We start from the raw sequence: 25,739 nt of genomic DNA, 5'->3' as shown, positions 1-25,739 counted from the left end.
CTGAAGCTCCAATGTTTTGGCCACCTGATGCAAAGAGTTGACTCATTGGAAAAGACCCTGATGCTGGGAAACATTGAAGGCAGAAACAGAAGAGGGAGACAGAGGATGAGATGGTTGGATGGCATCATCTAGTCAATGGACATGAACTTGGGCAAACTCCAGGAGATGGTGAGGGACAGGGAAGCCTGGCATGCTGTAGCCCATGGGGTCACAAAGAGTCAGAAGTGACTTAGCAACTGAACAACAATAGCTTAGACTGATAAATCACCCCTTTATCCAGATCCTTGAGGAATTATTTCTTTATCACATTTGTATGTTTTTCAATCAATGATTTGGTAAGTTTTCTTTTAAAATAGTCATAAGGAATCAATGCTAGTAAAGTAATGCTCAAAAGTCTCCAAGCCAGGCTTCAGCAATAAGGGAACCATGAACTTCCTGATGTTCAAGCTGGTTTTAGAAAAGGCAGAGGAACCAGAGATCAAATTGCCAACATCCTCTGGATCATGGAAAAAGCAAGAGAGTTCCAGAAAAACATCTATTTCTGCTTTATTGACTAAGCCAAAGCCTTTGACTCTGTGGACCACAATAAACTGTGAAAAATTCTGAAAGAGATGGGAATACCAGACCACCTGACCTGCCTCTTGAGAAATCTGTATGCAGGTCAGGAAGCAACAGTTAGAACTGGACATGAAACAATAGACTGGTTCCAAATAGGAAAAGGAGTATGTCAAGGCTGTATATTGTCACCCTGCTTATTTAACTTTATATGCAGAATACATCATGAGAAACGCTGGACTGGAAGAAACATAAGCTGGAATCAAGATTACCAGGAGAAATATCAATAACCTCAGATATGCAGATGACACCACCCTTATGGCAGAACGTGAAGAGGAACTAAAAAGCCTCTTGATGAAAGTGAAAGTGGAGAGTGAAAAAGTTGGCTTAAAGCTCAACATTCAGAAGACCACGATCATGGCATCTGGTCCCATCACTTCATGGGAAATAGATGGGGAAACAGTGGAAACAGTGTCAGACTTTATTTTTTTGGGCTCCAAATCACTGCAGATAGTGATTGCAGCCATGTAATTAAAAGATGCTTACTCCTTGGAAGGAAAGTTATGACCAACCTAGATAGCATATTCAAAAGCAGAGACGTTACTTTGCCAACAAAAGTCCGTCTAGTCAAGGCTATGGTTTTTCCTGTGGTCATGTATGGATGTGAGAGTTGGACTGTGAAGAAGGCTGAGCACCAAAGAATTGATGCTTTTGAACTGTGGTGTTGGAGAAGACTCTTGAGAGTCCCTTGGACTGCAAGGAGATCCAGCCAGTCCATTCTAAAGGAGATCAGCCCTGGGATTTCTTTGGAGGAAATGATGCTAAAGCTGAAACTCCAGTACTTTGGCCACCTCATATGAAGAACTGACTCATTGGAAAAGACTCTGATGCTGGGAGGGATTGAGGGCAGGAGGAGAAGGGGACACCATAGGATGAGATGGCTGGATGGCATCACTGACTCGATGGACTTGAGTTTGAGTGAACTCCAGGAGTTTGTGATGGACAGGGAGGCCTGGCGTGCTGCGATTCATGGGGCCGCAAAGAGTCAGACATGACTGAGTGACTGAACTGAATTGAACTGAAGGAATCAATTTCTAGAGAAACATAATAGTGGGATGATTTCTGTAAGTGATATCACCAAAGTTAACAGGGTTAATTCCAGAAGCAATATATGGAAACCACACACTTGACTCTGTGAAATAAACTCACATTTCCTTCTTTTTATAGAAAGTTCCGGATGTAGTTTAAAAAGACGTAGATCTTAGGATTATCTACTACTTTAGCATTTTTATAATTTAGATTGCCTCTCTGTCCATGGAACAATATGTTCTAAAATTCTAGAGTAATGCTACCTGAGAATCTGTGAAAAATGGTCTCAATCTGAGAAACAAATAGAAAAATAATTTACCAGTACTTCCAGTTATTTTTTTTTAAGATACGTCCCAATTTCACCATTAAATTTGTCCTATGAATTCAAGAGTAGTGGATCATCCTATCGTTATTTGCGTTTAGTGGTTAAATGCTCTACACACCTCTTCTCTTGTAGAATTTTACTGTAAAAGACTCACAGACTTAAACGAAATCAGAGATGCACTGTTTTTCAGGCAGGAGAAACTGAAGCAGTCAACTCAATTTAAGAAAACAAAATCCACATGCTGCTGAAAAGCAAGGTGGGTGTATAAAGACTCAGTCGTGACATCCTTCAGAAACCAGAATTACTGGCTGGAAACAGTCATACCTCCAAATCTGCCTGTTCATAGTCAAGGTTCATCTGTATATTACAGATTTCAGAGCTTCCCTAGAAGGGTGACACTAAATGACAAACACACCAATTCAAACCAAAGTAAACAATCAATCTCTCAGATTTGTGTAACAACAACAACAACAACAACAAAAGATTAAAAAATTATGCCACACTTCTCTAAAATGAAAAGATCCATCAAACATTTAGTAGTTATTTAGGTAGTGTTTTTCCTGTGTTCTCCTCTAAGAGTCTTTTAGTAGCTGGTCTTACATTTAGGTTTTCAATCCACTTTGAGTTTATTTTTGTATATGGTATCAGGGAGTGTTCTAATTTTACTCTTTTACACATAGCTGTCCAGTTTTCCCATCATCACTTACTGAAGAGACCGCCTTTTATCCATTGTATATTCTTGCCTCCTTTGTCGTAGATTAGTTGACCACGGGTTTGTGAGTTTATCTCTGGGCTCTCTAGCCTGCTCCATTGATCTGTATTTCTGTTTTTGTGCCAGTGCCATACCAACTTGATTACTCAAGCTCTGTATTGAACTGGAGAAAAAGTTCCTTTTTTTTTTTTTTTTCATAAAATCTTATGTAATAAACTTTTTTGCCAACTCAATAATATATTCTGAAGTCAGGGAACCTAATTTCTCCAGCTTTGTTTTTGTTCCTTAAGACTGCTTTGGCTACTTGGAATCTTTTGTGTTTCCATTAAAACTGCAAAAATCTTGGCTCTAATTCTATGAAAAAATGCCATTGGTAATTTGACAGGGATTGTATTGAATCTGTAGAATCTCTGGGTAGTATAGCCATTTTCACAATATTGTTTCTTCCAATCCAAGAACATGGTATATCCCTCCATCTGGTTTGCATCATCATTGATCTCTTTTGTCAGTACCTTGTAGTTTTCTGAGTACAGGTCTTTTGTCTCCTTAGGTAGGTTTATTCCTAGCTATTTTATTCTTTTTGTTGCAATGGTAAATGGGATGTTTTTCTTAACTTCTCTTTCTGATCTTTCATCGTTAATGTATAGGAATGATCATTCTTACTTTTTAAAAGCAAAGACTGTGTATGGCAAAACCACTACAATATTGTAAAGTAATTAGCCTTCAATTAAAATAAATTAATTAAAAAAAAAGAAGTCTAGGGTTTCTGGCATCTGTAGAACTTATTTGTAAAAGGAGTGCAAATACACAAAATAGTCTGTATTAAAACACAAACTGACAGCAACTTAATAGTCAAATTTTCTTTTCATGCAAGGGTGAGGAAATTCAAAGAAGTGGAGCAAGGGAAAACATGACACAAATAACAGAAAATTCTCTAGAAATGAACCTACCCATATAAAGCTGAGCAGATGTTCCCATGTTCTCTTATCTGCATTCATGCTACAGCATTAAAATGACATGCTTGCCAATAAATAATCATCATTAATTCTGACTACATAATTTACCTTTATAAACACTTTCCTATGAAACTTCTACAGTTTATTAGTATGATCTTGTTTCTATCTTTTAGTTAATAAGGAAAAACTACTATTGTCTCCACTTAGGAGATGTTTCCTAAGACCAGAGGAATAAAATGAATATTGGAGTGTAATGGAGTAATTCACTAGATCACTAGTAGAATTTGATCTCACAGTTTTAACATCTAATTGAGTACTCTGCTAAGGACAAGATAATGTGTCTATTTGTTCAGGGTTTTAGGAAAATAGCTAAAATAAAAACATCACATTATATTGTTGATTTTCATCATCATCAATACACACATTTTTAAGCATACCCATGTCATCAGTGTTTTCCTATTACTGAAGTCAGTGAAACTGACACACTCCCCTTAATTATCTGCAATGCTCTAAATGTAAACCAACACATACAGATGCTGCTGCTGCTGCTGCTGCTAAGTTGCTTCAGTCGTGTCCGACTCTGTGCGACCCCAGAGACGGCAGCCCACCAGGCTCCCCCATCCCTGGGATTCTCCAGGCAAGAACGCTGGAGTAGGTTGCCATTTCCTTCTCCAATGCACGAAAGTGAAAAGTGAAAGCGAAGTTGCTTAGTCGTGTTGGACTCCTAGCGACCCCATGACTGCAGCCTACAAGGCTCCTCCGTCCATGGGATTTTCCAGGCAAGAGTACTGAAGTGGGGTGCCATTTCCTTCTCCATACAGATGCTAACAAGTTAATTACAGTTACTATTAATAAATTACCTCTTCTAAGGCATTCCACAGTTCGTTATCCATATGTTCATTAAAGGGATCCAGATTTTCCCTCATTGTTCCAGTGAATAAAACAGGTTCCTAAATATGCCAAAACAGTGAGTGTTATTATCTTAACCTCTTTTTATTTTATTCTAATGTGTACAGACTGTCAAAATTAAAATACAAAAACATCTAAATTCATTAATTATTAATAATAAAGTTGCAAATGTATGTTTACAAAACAGTATCTGTAAAATAATTTTCCATTGTACAAAGTGTGCAACAAAATATCTTCTGAACTACTGAACACTAACAGAAGAAAGTGTTGAAGAAGTTTTTTTCATCTTAAGGAAAAAACTGAAGACAAAGGAAGATTTGATTAAAAAAAAAAAATACCACCCTGGTAATAAATATCTGTTTAAACACCCACACAAATTGAGAAAAGAATTACATGAGAAACTTAACATCAAGATCTACATAAATTAACTGTCAATCCTGGTGTGACTGGGAAATACCAACAGCATGATTAGTAGAGGTTTGTGCCTCAAAGCAAACCATTAAATATTTACACATTAGCACTGAAGAATAAACTAGGCTATTTTCTCCATTGGCCAGACTGTCTTCTAGGATCTGGAATTTCTCCACATGTGTGAAACGAACATCCCCACATGTGCAAGGGGAACGTCAGCTCCTGGGGTCTGCAGCACCTCTGTCCATGGAGAGATCACCTCTGATTTTGGCATCAGCTGGCCCCCACGTTCTCTCACATGTGTGTCAGGATGGCCTGCCTCAAATTCGTTATTAACTGCAAGGCCAGGAGGACCTGAAACCCACTGTGACCTGTGTCATGATGCTTTAATTTAAATAATTCTTCCTATTCATCTGCTTCAGGAGGAGCCACAAGTAAATTACTCTGGAAACAAATGTCTCCTCTTGGCCTCAAGAGAGAATCCTGTACATAAGCTCATGTAGCCCATTTACATTTTCTTCTGGAAGGCTCAGTAAGCCAGGTCATAAGAATATGGGCAGAAGAGAAGAGCACAATTGGCTCCTTTCAGTGAAGAGGGCAGGACAAGGGGAGGCACACGTGTGGGAACAAGAAGAGACCTGACTCCTCCACAAGTGCCCGGAACTGCTCGGAATCCCCACTTTCAAATCCTGCCTGGCCTTGGGGCTGGACTTTCCTCCTCACTTCACAAAAGCCTGAGAGGAAAGATGAAGATAGGCAGACATTTCTTTTCCCTGATCATGAGGAAGAACGATACTCAGGAAGCCTTCCAAACCTTCCTTCAATATGGTCTCAGTTTCTGGTGAGAGAGAAATGAATACAGAAAACTCAGGGTGTGCCACCAAAAAAAGACATACCCCTGAGTAAAATCCATAATTAAAAAAAACATTATAAAGGGAGATTTAGTCGCACAGAGTTGATTAAGTGGCCAATATGCTTCCAAAACACTGAAAATCACTAGTCATATAATATTTCAGAATGAGTATTGAACTGAACTAAAAAAATCTCGAGACCAAATTTAAGGTTTCCCTTAAAACTTGAATTTAGGATCAAAGACTAAACAACCATCTAAACAATGGTAAGTGCTCCTTGTCAGGGGACTAACCATCATTCTACTTCAGATTTTTATAAAAACTTGTTACTGTTTGTAATTATCAACCTTAAGATTCCCACACGCTGGTGATGTCTCATCCTTCAGCTGTCTCCATGAGGTTTACACAAGTGATGTAGCCAGGTGAGGGGAGGCTGGTCCCCAATATTCTTCCTCCTTCCTTTCTCCATCTTCCCTCCATTTTCCAGGTCCTTTCAAGTAAGGCTACTCCCTGCATATAATCTCAACTGGTGGTCTTTCTGGGGGATATATTTAACTACTTCAGATCCTGAGCACAAAGAACACACATACTTCAGCTACCTGTTGTGTTTAAGGAAATTATTTAAGAAGAACTTTCATTTTAGATTATTCCTAAAATTTTGAACAGAAGTTGAGGAGTACCTTCTTAAGAACATAGTATTCATCTTTGAATGTTCCTCCCATGACTGATGGTCTATGTCCCCACTTCCCTGTCTCTGCTCCTACCCAGGTCCTTGTTACCATCACACCTCCCCCAGTTCTGACCTGTTCATGGGGGGTCAGCAGTGACGGGGATGAGCCTGGGAGGAAGAGAGACCAACATGGAAGCTCCCTGCTGCTTACAGGATCACAGGGACCAGGGATCCAGGGAAGACAGTGTGGGCCTGGCTCACCTAAGAGGGGCAACTCAAAGAAACAGCACTGGGCTTTCCCTCTGCAGAGTCTGCTCTCAGCTTTCTAAGTTCTCTACAATGGGGTGTTGAGACACAAGCATCACTGCTTCCTACTCATTTGGGGGGAAGATGAATGTAAGTTTTTGCACTTAGACAAGTAAATTCAAGCAACCAAACTAACAGACGTTCTCCACCTCTGCAGCTAGAAAGATGCTGTAAAGACAAAGGGCTCTTGGTTGGGGAGGGATAACATTTTGAGTATCTTCTCCTGACACATATCAGTCCATGACATACAAGTGCATAAAACCATTTCTTAACTGATATTATCCAAATGAAGGACAGAGCAATAGGAGTAGTATCTTCTGGCTTTGCTCTATACTTACTTATTCTTGCTATGGTTTGGGGAGTCCTTTCAAGTGGGATGGTAGGGAAAAATGGTGAAAATATCTGATGAGTACAACACAGTTGAAGAATTGCTGCTTTTAAACTGTGGTGTTGCAGAAGATTCTTTAGAGTTCTTTGGACTGCAAGGAGATCAAACCAGTCAATCCTAAAAGAAATCAACCCTGAATATTCACTGGAAGGACTGATACTGAAGCTGAAACTTCAATACTTTGGCCATCTGATGTGAAGAGCTGACTCATTGGAAAAGACCCTGATGCTGGGAAAGACTGAAGGCAGGAGGAGAAAGGGATGATTGGACAGCATCACCAACTCAATGAACATGAGTTTCAGCAAGCTCTGGGAGTTGGTGATGGACAGAGAATCCTGGCGTGCTGCAGTCCATGGGGTCACAAAGAGTCAGACACAATTGAGAAGTGGACAAGGTGGAGACTGGAGAGTGTAGATCTCTGTCATATGACTAGTACTTTGGATTTTACTCTGCTGCCATGGGAGTCTTTGGAGATAAAACTGAAACTCTTCACTATACAACTGAAACACTGTGAATCAGCTATACTTCAATTTTTAAAAAGAGGCTGCTGCTGCTAAGTCGTTTCAGTCGTGTCCAACCCTGTGCGACCCTAGAGACAGCAGCCCACCAGGCTCCCCCGTCCCTGGGATTTTCCAGGCAAGAACACTGGAGTGGGTTGTCATTTCCTTCTCCAATGCATGAAAGTGAAAAGTGAAAGTGAAGTCGCTCAGTCGTGTCCGACTCTTCGCGACCCCATGGACTGCAGCCTACGACATACATAAAATTTGAATCCTGGCTCTACCCCTTACTTGAAAAGTAGGATAAGCTCCCAGTGACTCAGATTTTAAATCTATCAGATAAGGATAACAACAAATTGTGAGAATTAAGCAGGAAATGGTGGGTTAAGAAACTAAAATGTGTTAAAAATTTCATAAACGTTAGGAATTATTATTAATACTCGTGTAACTTGTCAGGGACTGTAACAAGCATTAGAGGAACAGAAATGAGAGATATAGGCCCTGTCCTCAAAGAGAGAAAGAAAATAGTCAAGAGTGTGGGGAGGGCTGAGAAAAAGGCTGGAGGTCTTGGTGGGGTAAGAGTGTGTATAAGGTGATGGTCAGGAAAGAAGCTGGTGGGAGGAAAGCCAGAAATCAAAATACAAAAAAATTTTAGTCTGATTTCTTGTTCTTGGTGGAAAATATTAGATACATTTCTCTGTGGTGCTTTTCCCCAAAATTCCTGTTGTGTTTCTTGTTTGTCTCTTTGTTTTTATTTTCTGTTTCTTTGCTTTACTATTCATATTTATGTAACAATTCAGTTTTTATTATTAAACAATAAATATAAAGAAAATCACCAAAGACCATGAACACATAAATAGAAATTAAAGAGAAAAGTCATTTCACAAGGTGTTACTCTTTTTACTTAAGCAGAAATAATACCCAAAAGGCCAGTGTCCTGATTCTTAAGAATAATAACAGTTCCTGATGACTGAACATTCCTAAGAATGAGACAAGGGCACAAACATTATCTCACTAAGTTACATCTTCACCACAAATCTGTGGGTCAATGATTTCCAGACCAGGTTTAAAGATGAGTATGTTGACACTTGGCAGCCAAGTGACATCATCAAGGCCCCACAGTCGACAAGGCAGAGCAGGAATAAACTGTGGGTCACACTGACACTGGGACTACACTCTTACAGGAGTGTACTCCTCCTGAATGGCTTCCTTGGAATCTTTACACATTGCAAGTTCTCTCCAGATTTTCCCTTTTTAATCAACCAACACTGCACCTTGGAGACAAAGGCATATAAAGTGGAATCTACATGGATACAAAGCTTGGCACTATTTTGCAAACATGCTCTCTGGAGTGTGTACCTAGAACATGCTCCAAGGAAGGATGGAAACCAACAGAATAGAACCAAAACATACTGATGTCAAGGCATGTTTAGTCTTTTAGTCTTTGCTCAGATGTGCTTCCAAATATTATTGGCAGAGCCAAGAATCATCTAATGTTATTTCTTTACAGATTTATTTTATGTACACAAGCATACAACTTTTTTCTTTTAAGAAGCATTAAAAATAAGGCAGGGATATTTCTACAGCTTTGCATTCAAGGATGTGAAAGGACTTTACAGACATGCCCTTTATTTCTACTAACTAATCTCACATGGCCATTTCAGAGATGAGTACCATCAAAACATAAAACTTGGGAATCTAAGCTCATTTATTTTCTACTGTATCCATAAGTCATAAATCTAACAGCCAGAGGAAATCTTTAAATATGGGGGCTGAATGTGCTTAAAAGTTCTTCCCATTTTTCCTGAAAGGGATACCTTTGAAAACAATTTTTTTCAATTGTGATAAAATATACATAAAATTTGCTAGATTAACCACTTTAAGTGCACAGTTCAGTGGTGTTAAATACATTCACGTTTTTGTATAGCCATCACCACCATCCCCCCTCAGATCTCCTTTCATCTTGAAGAACTGAAACTCTGTACCCATTAAACAACAACTCCCCTCTCCTGCCCACTGCTGGCACCCACCATTCTACATATTGTATCCATGAATTTGCTATCCTAGGTAACTCCTTTTAGTAGAATCATACAGTATTTTTCCTTTGTAAATGACTTATTTCACTTAGCTTAATTTTTTCAAGGTCATCTGTGCTGTAGCACGTGTTAGAATTTTATTCTTTATTAAGGCTGAGTAATATTCTACTGTATGTATACACACCACATTTTGTTTGTTGATTCATCTGTCAATGGACCCTTAGGTGCGTCCACCTTTTTGCTGTTGAGAATAATGCTGCTATAACAAGCATGTTCCAGTATCTCTTCAAGACCTTTCTTCCAATTATTTTGGGTTTATACTCTTAAGGAGAATTGCTAGGTCATATGATAATTCCATCATTAACTCTTCAGAGCAACCACCAAGTTGATTTCCATGGTGAAATAGTAGCTGCACTATTTCACATTCCTATCAGCAATGAACAAGGATTCTAATTTCTCTACATCCTTGACAATACTTATCATTTTCATTTTTTCTCTTTTCTTTGACAGCAGGCATCTTAAAGGGTGTGAGATGGCATTTCACTAGAGTCTGAAAAGAATATCTTGGTTTTAAAATTACTTAGATTAATTCCAGGTATTTTTGAGGTCATGGGCAGGTAGCACCAGCCATACTGAAGTCCGCATTCGCCTTCCTTTGGGTGCCATGTTGTACATGCTTCCTGATAAACAGGCATTTCAGGACACATTACACCCACATTCCAGGAAGCACATGTGCCTGGCTCATTCTGTCTCACCTCCTCTCTGTTTCTCATCTCAAGGAGGTATTTTTCTGAGCGTGCCTTGATGGGCAGATGATTACTAAGTATATAAATAAAAACTCATTTTTTTTTAAAATCAGTAAGTCTGTCAAAGCAGAGGGCAGGATGATAGATGAGGACACATGGCCTAAGTTGCCCTTGGCTATATACCTGGAGGATAGAAATTTCTCAGTAAATGTCACAGAATTATGTTGAGTGGATGAACCACAAGGAATGACAGGAGTGTCTACTGTGCATATAATCCAGTCTCTAAACTCTCCTTGAAAGTTTTACTACTTTACAAAGAAGAAGAAAAGAGAACAGAATGAGAGCCCAGGAAGAGCTGGCCAACTCAGCACTCCACCATCACAGCAGGCACATATGGGTCTACATGGAACACTTCACACTCGTTGACCTATTTTGTCCTCACAACAGATTGAGGGGGTGATACCATTATCTGCCTTGTAAGACAGAGAAAACCAAGGTACATAGAGACACAATTCTGAGTTCACTGCTCTTCCTTATTATTCTGCCTCCCTGGTGAAAATTATTCATTAATGACTAAATTGTCAAAGTCTCCCCAAAGCATCTAAATATCCTATGATTCTCAAAGCCCCACAATTTCACAGAAAGTTCTCCAAGGAGATAATCACTTTAAAAGATGTCCTCATTTCCCACAGCAAAATTACATCTGTAAGACACTTATTAATAAAATTCATGTTTCCCTATAGGAACCTCTCTGGTGCTAAGCAAATCATTTATCCTTCTGTTCTCAGAATTATGTGATTATCAGTGGAAACACTGTGGAAACTTAAGAAGTCTGAGTCCAGAAATCTATCTAAGTAAGTTATTAAATCACATGCACACAAAACTAACAAATGAACAACAACAACAACAACAACAACAAAACCAAAACTTGGTATCCGATGAAAGTGTCTGTTGAAAATACCTGCTGCTAAATATATGCTCTATTGGGAAAAAAAGGATCAACTCATTCACTTATCTTCAAAAGACCAATCAAATTAAAAGCCCTTAAACTTTAGACACCTTATAAAAAGAACATGTGAGAGTGTTCTGCTATGCATACCTGAAGTGCAACTGACATTTTTTTCCTTAAATCGTGCAGTCCAATACTGGTTGTCAAGATGTCATCAATGGAAATGCCACCTTCAGGTTCTGACAATCTAAAAAGGGCAGCAATGAGGGAACTTTTTCCAGCTCCTGTTCTTCCCACAATGCCATACTGAAAAGAGACCCAGGGGGATGAAGAATTAACAAGATGCACAAAATCCAGGAGAACCCTGATTGCTGAAGATGAATTTTACAAGTTCTATTATATGTAAAGAATAGTCTATAAGTTTCTCAAGCAAGGCCCTACTGACATTTTGAACCAATAATTAATTATTGAGGGTTGAGGCCTGTCCTGTATATTGTAGGATGATTAACAGTAGCCATGAATCCACTAGATACCAGAGGCAACCCCCAAAATTGTGGCAACCAAAAATGACAGAAATTCACAAATGTCCTTGATTGAGACCACCATCATCCCAAGAATACACAATATAAAGTATAGTGACTTTCATGCCTTCTATTCAGATTTCCCTGATTAAATGCTTAATATGCAGAAAATTGTTTTCTATAATTATCACATAATATCCATTATGTGGTATGTTAAAGGGGGAGACACATATATGTATGTGGTCTATATATGAATGTGAGTGTATGTTTGTAACTAACATTTGTAAATGAAGAAGATAACAACAACAACAAAGAATAACCTGACTGCAGTGAAAAACCAGCAGTCTCCTAAGTGGTCCATAAGAAGTCAGATTTTAAATTGGTTTTATTCCTACTCCCTGGGTAATTTGACCTTGAAAATTACATGGGTAATTTTACAGAGATATCAACAAGTCAAGTCAGAAGTATTACACACAAAGAAGTACTCACTTTCTCAGGGATATGTTATTTATTTAAGAGGGATTATTCTTTGGTAGAAAAATGAAAGCATTTCCTGATATTAAATATCTTAATTATATTTTATCTTGAAAGGAAACATCTTCAAATATAAAATGCAGGTCTCAGTCTTGAAAGACAGAGGACAGTAGAGAAAATGTACATAATGAGAACAACAACAACACAAACAATATTTGCTATTTACATGGGACCTTTCATCAGAGTAGTTCAAAAGGCACTTTATCAATACATCAATACTTAAAACTGAACCTTGGAAAAACACATGTCAGGTGTCAGTCTATTTACTAAAACCAAAGCAGAGAGAAATTAAATGCACTAACAGCAAGATTAAAGATTCGATACAATGTAGGTAAAATGCTGGCAGTTGGTGGTTTAGTCACTAAGTTTTGTTCAACTCTTGCGACCATGGACTGCAGCCTGCCAGGCTCCTCTGTCCATGGACTTCTCCAGGCAAGAATGCTAGAGTGGGTTGCCATTTCCTACTCCAGTGGATCTTCCTGACCCAGGGATAGAACCCGGGTCTCCTGCCTTGCAGGCAGATTCTCTACCGTCTGAGCCACCAGGGAACCCCAACTGCAAATTTTCTGAAGGAAGCTCTCCAAGAGATGATTTCATCTGTATTGAAAATCTGGAATTGATGAGAGTGTAACATATGCTTGGATCATTTGTAATTCAGTAAAGGTTTAAAATTCATGGCTTTAAAAAAATAACAACTAAATCTTTCTGAGTAATATAATCAAAATGTTTAGAACTTTTCAGGTTTTCTGATTTGAAAACCTCTGAAGTTTCACATCTTAGTCTATCAAATCAAACATGGCATTTCAAAAAAGAATTTATCTTTATAGGGATTAAACATAAGAAAAGTGGGTTCAGCTAGTTTTATTATCTTATAAAGATAATACAAAGACTATAAGATATTTTGTTATTGTTCAGTAGTGTCCAAATCTTTGCGACCCCATGGACTGCAGCATGCCAAGTTTCCCTGTCCTTCACTATATCCTGGGGTTGGCTCAAAATCATGTCCATTGAATCAGTAATGCCACCCAACCATCTCATCCCCTGTCATCTCCTTCTCCTCCTGCCTTCCGTCTTTCCCAGCATCAGGGTCTTTTCCAATGAGTTGGCTCTTCGTGTCAGGTGGCGAAAGTATTGGAGCTTCAGCATCAGTTCTTCCAATGGATATTTAGGACTGATTTCCTTTAGGACTGACTGGTTTGATCTCCTTGCTGTTCAAGGGACTCTCAAAAGTCTTCTCCAGCACAACAGTTCAAAAGTATCCATTCTTCAGTGCCCAGCCTTCTTTATGACCCAATACTTACATCTGTACATGACTACTGGAAAAACCATAGCTTTGACTATAGGCACCTTTGTCGGCAAAGCAACGTCTCTGCTTTTTAACATGCTGTCTAGGTTTGTCATAACTTTTCTTCCAAGGAAGAAGCATCTTCTAATTTCATGGCTGCAGTCACCATCCACAGTCACTGTTGGAGCCTAAGAAAATAAAGTCTATCACTGTTTCCATTGTTTGCCCATCTATTTGAAGTGAAATGATAGAACCAGAAGCCATGATCTTAGTTTTCTGCATGTTGAGTTTTAAGCCAGCTTTTTTTACTATCCCCTTTCACCATCAAGAGGCTCTTTAGCTCCTCTTTGCTTTTTGCGATTTGGGTGGTATCATCTGCTTATCTGAAGTTACTGGTATTTCTCCTGGCAGTCTTGATTCCAGCTTGTGCTTCATCCAGCCCAGCATTTCGCATGCTGTACTCTGCATGTAAGTTGAATAAGCAGGGTGACAATATACAGCCTTGAGATACTCCTTTCCCAATTTTGAACCAGTCTATTGCTCCATGTCCAGTTCTAACTTTTGCTTTTTGATCTGCATACAGGCTTCTCAGGACATTTTGTACCTTAAGTTAAACCCTAATTCATATAATATAGATGGGCCATTCTCTGCATACAGGCAGGCTGTAGCGTGTATATATGTGGCTCATGTGTTCTGTGTACAGGCGGGTCTCAAAGATATTTTGGATTTGGCTCCAGACCACCATAACTCATGAATATCAAAATAAAGCAAGTTATATCAATGTTTTACTTCTCTGTGCAAATAAAAGTTACATTTATACTATATTGTAGTCTAATGATGTACAATAGCATTATATATAAAAACATGTACATACCTTAATTTCCAATACTTTATTGTTAAAAGAATGCTAACCATCTAAGCATTTATAGGGTAGTAACATTAAAAACCACTGATCACATATCAGGATAATAAATATAATAATAACGAAATGGTTTGAAATATTGCAAGAATTATCAAAATGTGACAGAGACATGAAGTGACCAAATGCTGTAGGAAAAATGGTGCCAATGTACTTGCCTGACACAGTGTTGCCATAAATGTCCTATTTTTTTTTTTTAAGCATTATCTGTGAAGCACAGTAAAACAAGTGGGCCTATATTTCAGAGTGTTCTTATACATAAATCAACGCACATCAGGACACAGGTGAGAACTGATCTGTGAGAATGTGTGTATGTTCCCATGTTATCAGCTCCACTGAAACTGATCCATCTGTGCAAACGGGAACATTTGTAAACTTTGGGCAAATGGACTGAGATATGTAGGGGCACCAAGGACTGCTCATGACCACAGGAATGCGAGTTCCAAACTCCAGCTAAAAAAAACTAAAAACCAGGGGACTTCCCTGGCAGTTCAGCAGTTAAGATTCTGTGCTTCCACTGCTGGAGGCATGGATTCGATCCCTGGTAAGGTAACTAAGATCCCACATGCTGCATGGCCTCAGACCCCCCAAAAGAAAAATGCAACTCAAAGAAAACCTGACTCTGATTATTCCTAGAGTTCAGTCATCAAAGCTATAGTCTAAATGTCTTTGCTGGGTAAACAAAGGGTTTTACCAATTGCCCATGGAGAGTGTCACCAGTATCAGTAAGCTCAGATTCTTCAATCTAAAGACACTTGGGGGCTTTTCTGGTGGCTCAGTGGTAAAGAAACTGCCTGCCAATGCAGGAGACATGGGTTTAATTCCTAGTCCAGGAGAATGCCACATGCTGTGAAGCAACTAAGTCTGTGTGCCACAACTACCGAGCCTGTGCTCTAGAACCCGGGAACCACAACTATGAGCCTACTTGCTTCAACTGTTGAAGCCCTCGCACTCTATAGCCCATGCTGTTAACAAGAGAAGACACCACAGTGAGAAGCCCACACACGGCAACTAGAGAAAAGCCCAAGAAGCAACAGAGACCCAGCCCAGTCAAAAATAAAGAACAGATACAATTATAAAGACACTTGGAGAAAATCTTCTGTTACTTGCTTGCAGTGGCCCCTTTCTGTTTTTCCAACCAGGTTGCTCTCTGATGATGCACTGCTTAGACACTTGCTCCTGGATCTCTCTTCACACATCAAACTCAGCATAATCAACACCCAATGCTCCACACAAAACCACCCCTTCATCCGTCTTCCCCACTTTACTCTCATTACATCTTTCCCAGGCTCACAGTGTTTAAAAACAAAATAAACTCTGTCCTTAATCATAATTGGTGCAAATGAATTTGAAAAGTAAATAAATAGTAGCTATAGCCTAGCACTTTGAAAAAAAATTTCTTAAAATGTTTTTACTTTCTAGGCTTCTGTGTGTGTTCTTGTATTTTTTTTCTATGTGTGCTTAAAGATACAAGTTCACATATTTAAAGAAAAGATGATTAATGTGAACATACTGTTATATGTGTTTTAATTTTGTATTTCTAAAATATTTATTTAATAGTTGCATAATATTATAGTACATGTGATCATTTATTTAACAAATCCTCTGTTGCTGGATATTTAGGCAGTGTCAAATAGTTAGCTATTATAAATAACTCTGTGTTAAATATCCCTGAAGCTAAATCTTTGAAAACAACTTTAATCATTTCCTTAACAAAAAATCTCAGATGTGGAATTTCTGAGAGTCATGTATGAACCCCTTGGAAAGCAAGGTGATCAAACTAGTCAACCCTAAATGAAACCAGTCCTGAATATTCACTGGAAGGACTGATGCTGAAGCTCCAATACTTTGGCCACCTTACACAAAGAGCCAACTTATTGGAAAAGACCCTGATGCTGGGAAAGACTGAAGGCAGGAGGAGAAGGGGATGACAGAGGATGAGATGACTGGATGGTATCATTGACACAATGAGCATGAACTTGGGAAAACTGCAGGAGACAGTGAGGGACAGAGAAGCCGCCTGGTGTGTGTCAGTCCAAGGGGTCACAAAGAGTCAGACACGACTAGGTGACTAAACAACAACAACAAAGTATGAACACTTTCAGAGGAAGCTGTTAAGCTGCTAACCTACCCTCCAGAAGTATGATACCATTTTCTACTACCACCCATTTCCCTGCATGTTCACAAATCCAGGTGTTATAGCTCTGTTTTCTGCCATAAGGGTGGTGTCATCTGCATATCTGAGGTTTTTGATATTTCTCTCAGCCATCTTGATTCCAGCTTGTGGTTCTTCAAGGCCAGCATTTCTCATGCTGTACTCTGCATATAAGTTAAATAAGCAGGGTGACAATATACAGCCTTGATGTACTCCTTTTCCTATTTGGAACCAGTGTGTTGTTCCACATCCAGTTCTAACTGTTGCTTCCTGACCTGCATATAGGTTTCTCAAGAGGCAGGTCAGGTGGTCTGGTATTCCCATCTCTTTCAGAATTTTCCACAGTTTATTGTGATCCACACAGTCAAAGGCTTTGGCATAGTCATTAAAAAAGAAATAGATGTTTTTCTGGAACTCTCTTGTTTTTTCGATGATCCAGCAGAGATGACACCACCTTTATGGCAGAAAGTGAAGAGGAAATAAAAAGCCTCTTGATGAAAGTGAAAGTAGAGAGTGAAAAAGTTGACTTAAAGCTCAACATTCAGAAAAAGAAGATCATGGCATCTGGCCCCACCACTTCATGGGAAATAGATGGGGAAACAGTGGAAACTGTGTCAGACTTTATTTTTGGGGGCTCTAAAATCACTGTAGATGGTGACTGCAGCCATGAAATTAAAAAACGCTTACTCCTTGGAAGGAAAGTTATGACCAACCTAGATAGCATATTGAAAAGGAGAGACATTACTTTGCCAACAAAGGTCCGTCTAGTCAGGGCTATGGTTTTTCCAGTAGTCATGTATGGGTATGAGAGTTGGACTGTGAAGAAAGCTGAGCGCCGAAGAATTGATGCTTTTGAACTGTGGTGTTGGAGAAGACTCTTGAGAGTCCCTTGGACTGCAAGGAGATCCAACCAGTCCATCCTAAAGGAGATCAGTCCTGGGTATTCTTTGGAAGGAATGATGCTAACGCTGAAACTCCAGTACTTTGGCCACCTCATGCGAAGAGTTGACTCACTGGAAAAGACTCTGATGCTAGGAAGGATTGGGGGCAGGAGGAAAAGGGGACGACAGAGGATGAGATGGCTGGATGGCGTCACTGACTTGATGGACGTGAGTCTGAGTGAACTCCGGGAGCTGGTGATGGACAGGGAGGCCTGGTGTGCTGCGATTCATGGGGTCGCAACGAGTCAGACATGACTGAGGGACTGAACTGAACTGAGCTCTGTTTTAATCAACATCAACTTGATCACAAAAAGTGGAATCACTTTCCCAGGATGTCTTGCTGGAGGCATAACAGCTCCTGGCTCCCTGCCCCCTGCACCTGCCCCCTCTGGTCCATGTGCTCTCATTTCTCAGATTAAACTCCTAAATGCCAGCTCAGCACCCAACAATCCACCCCAGGACACCTCTTCTACAAAACTGTCCTCTCTAACCTCTCCATCCTTCATGTACACGAGTCAGCTTCCTTGGCATCACTAGCTAGTTGTGAGGGTTGGATGTAAAACTGCGTGTTATACACTTGGTAGTTCATTTTCCCGGATGCTTTGCAGGTGTCTAGGTCTTCATTCACTGGATCAGGGCATCACGCTTTTGCTTATGCTGGTCTCACCTCTCAGAATGCCTTTCACACGCATTTCCACCTGCTGCAACCCTAACCACATACCACTAAGTCTGTCTCACATGTCTAATTCCTTGGAAATGCTCTTCCTGTCCCCTAATATGGACTTGTTGCAACTCTAACAGAAGTTATGTCATTTTTATAAGCATCTACAAAAATTGTGATCTCCTTCTAGCTTACAAAGCTGATATAGCCATTTTCTTGTTTCTTCAACCAGACTGCATATATTGACATCAGGATCTGTATTGGACTTGACTTTTTATTAATTGTATTACCTGTGGTGTCCTGAGAGAAAGAAACTCCCATGGGAGCTGAGATTTTTAACTTAGTCCAGAGAAATTTATGGAATATCTATTACCATATTGAGCTTCCCTGGTGGCTCAGATGGTAAAGCATCTGCCTGCAATGTGGAAGACCCAGGTTCGATCCCTGGGTTGGGAATATCCTGGAGAAGTAAACGGCAACCCACTCAAGTACTCTTGCCTGGAGAATCCCATGGATGGAGGAGCCTGGTAGGCTACAGTCTATGGGGTTGCAAAGAGTCGGACACAACTGAGAAACTTCACTTCTTCACTTCATTATCATATTATTTAAGAACAAGATAAATCAGACAGAGACAGACACAGCAGATGGATCCTACAACCATAAATACAACTTCAAATGGCCAACACCTTAATTCTCCTGGGACAGACAACCCCTTCCACAGCATAAGCGGTTATGGTCATTTTATACCCTATGAAAATGATGACCATTTTTGTCCAAGCATTTACTCTGGGTGTTTTACATGCCTTATCTGTATTAAGTTGTACATAAACCCTACAGGTTACAATCTATCGCTTCCATTTTGCATAAGAAAAGATTGAAGTTTAGATGAATTAGTCTGTCTGAATATCAGAGCCCATAAGTAGCAGGATGGGACTCAAATCCACATCTGTGGGCCTCTTTTCCACCTGCTGATGGGCCTCCTTATCCCCTGGATGGCCTGACATCTTATCAGGTCTCTGAGTAGCTAGAACAGAGAAAGTGGGGAGAGGTGTAGCTGCAGTTAAAGAAACAGGCCTACCATAGAGATCTAATGGTCAGGCATACATGTGGTGAGTGAGAGCAAAGAGGGTACCTGAGGGCAGGTGGACCATAATCAGCAGGAAGACCCGGCACCCACAGCTGGATTGAGAGAGAAACCTGCAGCTAAGTGAGACACATGGTGCCTGGGGAACAGGCCAAACAGACCTCATGCCCTGCTTGGGGCAGCAGGACTCATTTTTGATCCCATCAGGTGGTGAAACAGCCACACATACACTGCTGCACTGGGCTGTCTCTGACTCCAAGTCCAGGCATGGCTGAGCCTGTGGGAAATCCCTCCAGTCCCTGCAGGAGGCTGATGTGGGAAAGGACAGACAGCAGGATGAAAACTACCTGTAATGAAGACAGACTCCACTGGAAAGATGCAAAGAAATGCAGTGGAATCACACATAATTCGATTATAATGCAAAGGTGCAATTTATAAAGCATCAGTTCAGCTCAGTTGCTCAGTCATATCCAGCTCTTTGCAACCCCATGGACTGAAGCATGTCACGCTTCCTTGTCCATCATCAACTCCTGGAGCTTACTCAAATTCATGTCCATCCAGTCAGTAATGCCATTCAACCATCTCATAAAAGCATAAAAGTAAGTAAATCTAGTGGCACAGAATATTCTAGAGCCTCTTGCTCAGTTAGCAGCAGAGATTTGGGAATTCTTGAGTTCAATTTCAAACTGTCAAAGGACATTTCTTGGGAATCACAGGTTATCACTCATCAAAAACTGCCCATGGGAGAGAAAGGTGGAGGTCATGTTCAGATACGAATCTGAGTCAGGAGGTCTGGGTGAGCCTGAGACTCCGCATTTCTAAGAAGCTCCAGGAGAGGCAGGTGCTGCTGACTCTGGCACCACAGTCTGAGTCACAGGGAATTAGGAAGCCGGCAGGGGAAGGGGATAATCTGGGAGTGAAGGGAGCAGTTTTTAAGAAAATATTACATAAAAAGGGGAAAAAAGTAGGAAACTAATATTTTTGTACATTATAGCATGGTCTACTAAGCATCTGTAAAAATGTAGCATCCAAATAACACCTGTGAGCAAAAAGAAAGCAAAATCAATCTACCTCGAGAGGCGGAAAATATTTTATTGCCCAGGACTCTCTAAAATGATCAAATCAACCACAAAATCATCAAATGAAAAATGAAGCCCATGTTCAGACTCTAACCAGGAAGTCTAGGGTGCTATTTAACTCATGTTGATTTTTTTTTTTTTTTCTGTTTGGCTGTGCTGGGTCCTGATTGCTTTGCACGAGCTGTCTCTAGTTGTGACAAGTTGGGGCTACTCCTTGTTACAGTGCACGAGCCTCTCACTGAGGTGGCTTTTATTGTTGTTGAGCAAAGATTTCAGTAGTTGTGGCACATGGGCTCAACTGTTGTGGTACAGGGCTCAGTTGCTCTGTGGCATGTGGAATCTTCCCAGACCAGGGCTTGAACCAGTGTCCCTGCATTGGCAGGCAAATTCTTATCCACTGCAGCAGCAGGGAAGTCCTTGTTCCTTATTTTCACTTGAAATTTCTTCTGTGATTTAAAATCCTGACTAGTACCTAGTATACTTTCCTATTGGCTCTAACTTCCAGGAATCGGAACAGAAGAGGAAATGAGGGAAAGAGAATCAAGCCTCACTTCTGCTGGGCTGGCTCACTCCCATGTCCCCTGCCTGCACCCACCCCCATCCCCGCCAACAGCCTCTCTCAGTCAAATCCAACACCAAAGGGGTGTCCTGGAGTGATGGAGGCTGGGACAGGTGAGCAGGAGAGGGAACCTGACATATACACAAGTGGACTGAAATCACTTCATGAACACGCTGCCTGGGTGTCATCTTCAAACACAGAAATGAAGCTAACAGTGACGCTGAGAGTGGACCAAGGCACAGATCAAAAGACAAGTTACTTCAGTTATTAATTTAGTCTCCAAATTCTCTTTTCCCTCAAACATTTTATAATCTCAATAATCCTATGATTTGCAGGTTTTAAGAAGGAAGAATAAGAATCTGTTATGTTCCTAAGTTGTCCTGCAAAGTTTCTTAGATAATTCATATTTTATGGCTTTGGGGGAAATGTAAGACAAGTGCAGGTTAACAGAATTACATTTACAACAGAAAATCTGACAGACACGTTGTCTGAGAGTGAGTAAACATCACATACAGTGCTCTCGGGGACAAGATTGTATCAAGAGCTGTGGTTAATGTTTTCCTGACACAGCAGTTCATGGTTTTCCTGACCTACACTGAAACTGGAAATACTTAGGAGGGAGCTTTTGCCCTGTGACTAACTGAAACTGCTCCCTGGGTAGCATTTGGGCATTAAGTTGAATATTCTTTCATGTTACAACGGTTTCATTCATTAAATCACAGCTACAGCCATTAGATGGGTCTGGGGTGGTAAGAGTTTTAAAGAGCAGTTCTTTCAGTTATAAACTGTGTTGTCATGTGTGTGTGTGTGTGTGGGTGTGGGTTGGTTTCTGCTTGCTTACACCTGAGCAGCCCCTCAGCACCCTCTCTGTGCCCTGCAGAATGCCACATTCTGGGAACAAAGATGAAAACAAGATGCTCCCTGATTAAAAAAAAAAAACAAACCCTCAAGTACTATGAGATACAGATCCCAAATTACAAAGCATGCCACCGGTGTTATCTTTTATTTTAATTATGATGAAATTCACATAAAATTTAACCATTTTAAGTGTATAGTTTGTTGTTCAGGACATTCACATTTCTGTGCCACCAAGCTTGAGAATTTTTTTTTTTTCCTCGTAAAACTGAAATTCTTACCCATTAAACAAACAACTCCCCATTTCCCCTCCCTGAGTCCCTGGAGACCACCTTCCTACTTCCTGTCTTCTTGGATTTGACTACTCTAGGAATCTCACATAAATTGAATCAGAGTATTTATTACTTTTGTGTCTGGCTTATTTCTTTTAGCAAGATGTCATCAAGGTTTATCCACAGGTCAGAATTGTCTTCCTTTTTAAGGCTGAATAATACTTCATTGTAAGAATTTAGTTCCTTCCAACTTTTGGCTGCCATAAACATATGTGTACCATAAATGCTCTTAAAAGAATATATAAGACACTAAGGATATATTAGTGTGTGTATATATGTTTTATATATATAACATATATTAGTATATTAAGTATATGTTAGTACATTAAGTATATACTATGAAAGTGGAGAGTGAAAAAGTTGGCTTAAAGCTCAACATTCAGAAAACGAAGATCATGGCATCTGGTCCCATCACTTCATGGGAAATAGATGGGGAAACAGTGGAAACTGTGTCAGACTTTATTTTTGGGGGCACCAAAATCACTGCAGATGGTGACTGCAACCATGAAATTAAAAGACGCTTGCTCTTTGGAAGAAAAGTCATGACCAACCTAGATAGCATATTGAAAAGCAGAGACATTACTTTGCCAACAAAGGTCCATCTAGTCAGGGCTATGGTTTTTCTAGTGGTCATGCATGGATGTGGGAGTTGGACTGTGAAGAAAGCTAAGCACCAAAGAATTGATGCTTTTGAACTGTGGTGTTGGAGAAGACTCTTGAGAGTCCCTTGGACTGCAAGGAAGTCCAACCATTCCATTCTGAAGGAGATCAGCCCTGGGATTTCTTTGGAAGGAATGATGCTAAAGCTGAAACTCCAATACTTTGGCCACCTCATGCGAAGAGTTGACTCATTGGAAAAGACTCTGATGCTGGGAAGGATTGGGGGCAGGAGGAGAAGGGGACGACAGAGGATGAGATGGCTGGATGGCATCACTGACTCGATGGACATGAGTCTGAGTGAACTCCGGGAGTTGGTGATGGACAGGGAGGCCTGGTGTGCTGCGATTCATGGAGTCACAAAGAGTCGGACACAACTGAGTGACTGAACTGAACTGAACTGATATTAAGTATGCATATTAAAAATATATAGTATATATTAGCATATTAGTATATATAAGCGTATATTAAACCAAGGGTCTCAAAGATGGACTAGACTTGACTCAGAAAATGAGGGGATTTTCACCATCCAGATGACAGAGGGCCTGGGTCTCTGAGGTAGAGGGGCAGCGTGCATGCTGGGAACAGGGAGGACGTGGTGCTTTGGGAGAAACTACACACAATCCCAGTGCAGGGGAGGGTGTGTATGTCAGAGACATACTTGCAGCAGAGGGAGGTGGGGAAGAGCTTCCAACCACCTTGCCAGTTCTTGTTTAGTCTCTTCTTCAAGACTCTGTCCTGGTCCCAGCTGAGGGCCTCAGGTTGAGTGTGGAAGGGACATCACCAGCAGACATGGATGCTGGCAGGTCCAGGTCACAAGCCTCTCTGCCATCTTTCACATGGATCTTCTCTGCTCCCTTCAATTTGCTTTTGACTTTGAGCCAGTCCCTAGACCCTGTCTCCATTTGAGGCCCTGGTTCCTCACTCCTGACTGGGTCATTATTCAGGCTCTTCTCTGGTGGACACAAGGTCACCCCATGGCCCCTGCTGGAGTGGACTTGAGGCTATGCTAGGTTCCAGCAGCAGCTCACCCAGGCCAGTAAGGATCAGATCTGGGTTAAGAAGGAAGCAGTCTGTGGGGGGAGGGCAGGGGGCTGGCAGCTCAGTGTGGGTGAGAGCAGGACAAGGCTACAGGAAGGGCTAAGGGACAGGGAAGGAGGCTGCAACCAGAGGGCAACATGGGAGGAGGAGGAGATTTCAGAAATACAAACAAGAAAAGATGGAAAGGAATGAGATATTGGAGAGTTAGGGCCAGGAAGACAAGGCTGACATCCCAGACTTTGTATGAATAATCAGGTGTCACATGTAGTGTCCTGGGTCAGGTTAAAACGGAGCCCCGGATCCCAGGGCCCATCAACCACCATGAGGGAGCTCACAACACAGGGGAAAATTTGCTGGAGTCCCCATTCCATGATGAGTTTCCAAGAAAGATTCACCTACAATGTCACTGATTTGCATCCATTAGGAGCAAACAGTCCCCCTGACATAGTGATAAGGAAGCCAAGAACAGAGGTGGTGCTAAATCTTTAGCTGTATTTAAAGAGGCAAATGGCTTAAACTAACCTTTTTTCCTGAGTAAAGGAATTCTTTCAGGTTCCTCAATACCAGAGGACTGTCCGAGTTATATCTGAAGTTCACACTGGAAAATAAAATCCTTCCATTGGTGGGCCAGAATGGTGGTGGACGATACTCAAGTTCCCAGGGTGCTTCTTTCTCGAGGTCTGTATATTCAATCCCCCTTTCTACTGAAATCATCTGAAAGACATATGACACCACATGAGTTAGTATCAGAGGATCTAGCTTATGGGTGTTCAGAGACTGTAAATGAAACCTCCTGCTTTTCTATGGTTCAGAATATCTCAGGTCTCAAAATCCATAAAGGACAGAAGTAGGAGTCTGATGAGGCCTTGGATGATCTGTAAACTTGTTCATCATCTTCAACACTTTTACACACGACTACTTTCTTCAATTTTATATAAAAGCTAAAAAAATTAAGAGAAATGAATGGTAAGATTTTATTGATCCACCTTTCATATCTGAATAAAAAAAAGCAAAAGTTTTTTTTGAAAGAAAAAAACACTTATGGACATCAATCAGTATGTGTGGCTACAGAAGGGTCACGTGTTACAGATGTCCAGAACTGGACAGTCATCAAACATCATTGTAATAGTCACTTTTAACTCTGTTAGCAGAAATGAATGGAAAAACTTCTTTTTTATTATTTTTCTCCCTGTAGGAGAGGTAAAAATATTCAAAAGTATATAATTTACTTATTGACTAAGGTCTCTTCAGATCAGATCAGATCAGATCAGTCGCTCAGTCGTGTCCGACTCTTTGTGACTCCATGAATTGGAGCATGCCAGGCCTCCCTGTCCATCACCAACTCCCGGAGTTCACTGAGACTCACGTCCATCGAGTCAGTGATGCCATAAACAACCGTAATTCCACACCTTTGAGAGCACATTCTGAGAGGAAGCCTACCTACCAGGAAGAAGGGCCACCAGCAAATTCAGGTGTTCAACACACACAAGAATAAGTGATAAAATGGGGGGGGGGGTGGAGAGAAATATTAATTAAATAAACCTTAAAATACTGGATTCTTTTCTTTTACCAAAAATAAGAAGCAAAGATAAATAAGCTGCTAAGAAATTAGTTTACATTGTCTCCAGAATTTCAGAACCTCTCTCCTACAGAGACATTTATTTTATTTGAAGACAGTTTGTGATGAATGTAAAATCTTCTGACATGGCATACATA

General features: G+C 40.5%; 1 protein-coding gene across 1 annotated transcript in view; it reads right to left on the bottom strand.

Annotated features, from left to right (window-relative positions):
• LOC129624655 (ATP-binding cassette sub-family C member 4-like) overlaps positions 1–25,739 on the bottom strand; it is a 171,805-nt gene that overhangs the window by 32,910 nt on the left and 113,156 nt on the right. The window contains exons 25-27 of the mRNA XM_055542815.1: positions 24,546–24,737; positions 11,551–11,706; positions 4,498–4,587 (exon numbers count right to left, since the gene is read on the bottom strand). Of these exons, the coding sequence (XP_055398790.1) occupies positions 4,498–4,587; positions 11,551–11,706; positions 24,546–24,737 (438 nt within the window). The remainder of the gene's footprint in view (positions 1–4,497; positions 4,588–11,550; positions 11,707–24,545; positions 24,738–25,739) is intronic.

Source organism: Bubalus kerabau, chromosome 12 (assembly GCF_029407905.1).
Source record: "Bubalus kerabau isolate K-KA32 ecotype Philippines breed swamp buffalo chromosome 12, PCC_UOA_SB_1v2, whole genome shotgun sequence".
In the NCBI taxonomy this organism is placed as follows: Eukaryota; Metazoa; Chordata; class Mammalia; order Artiodactyla; family Bovidae; genus Bubalus; species Bubalus kerabau.
Note: the sequence above shows the minus strand (reverse complement) of the source record. Positions and strands in the feature narration are given on the sequence as shown.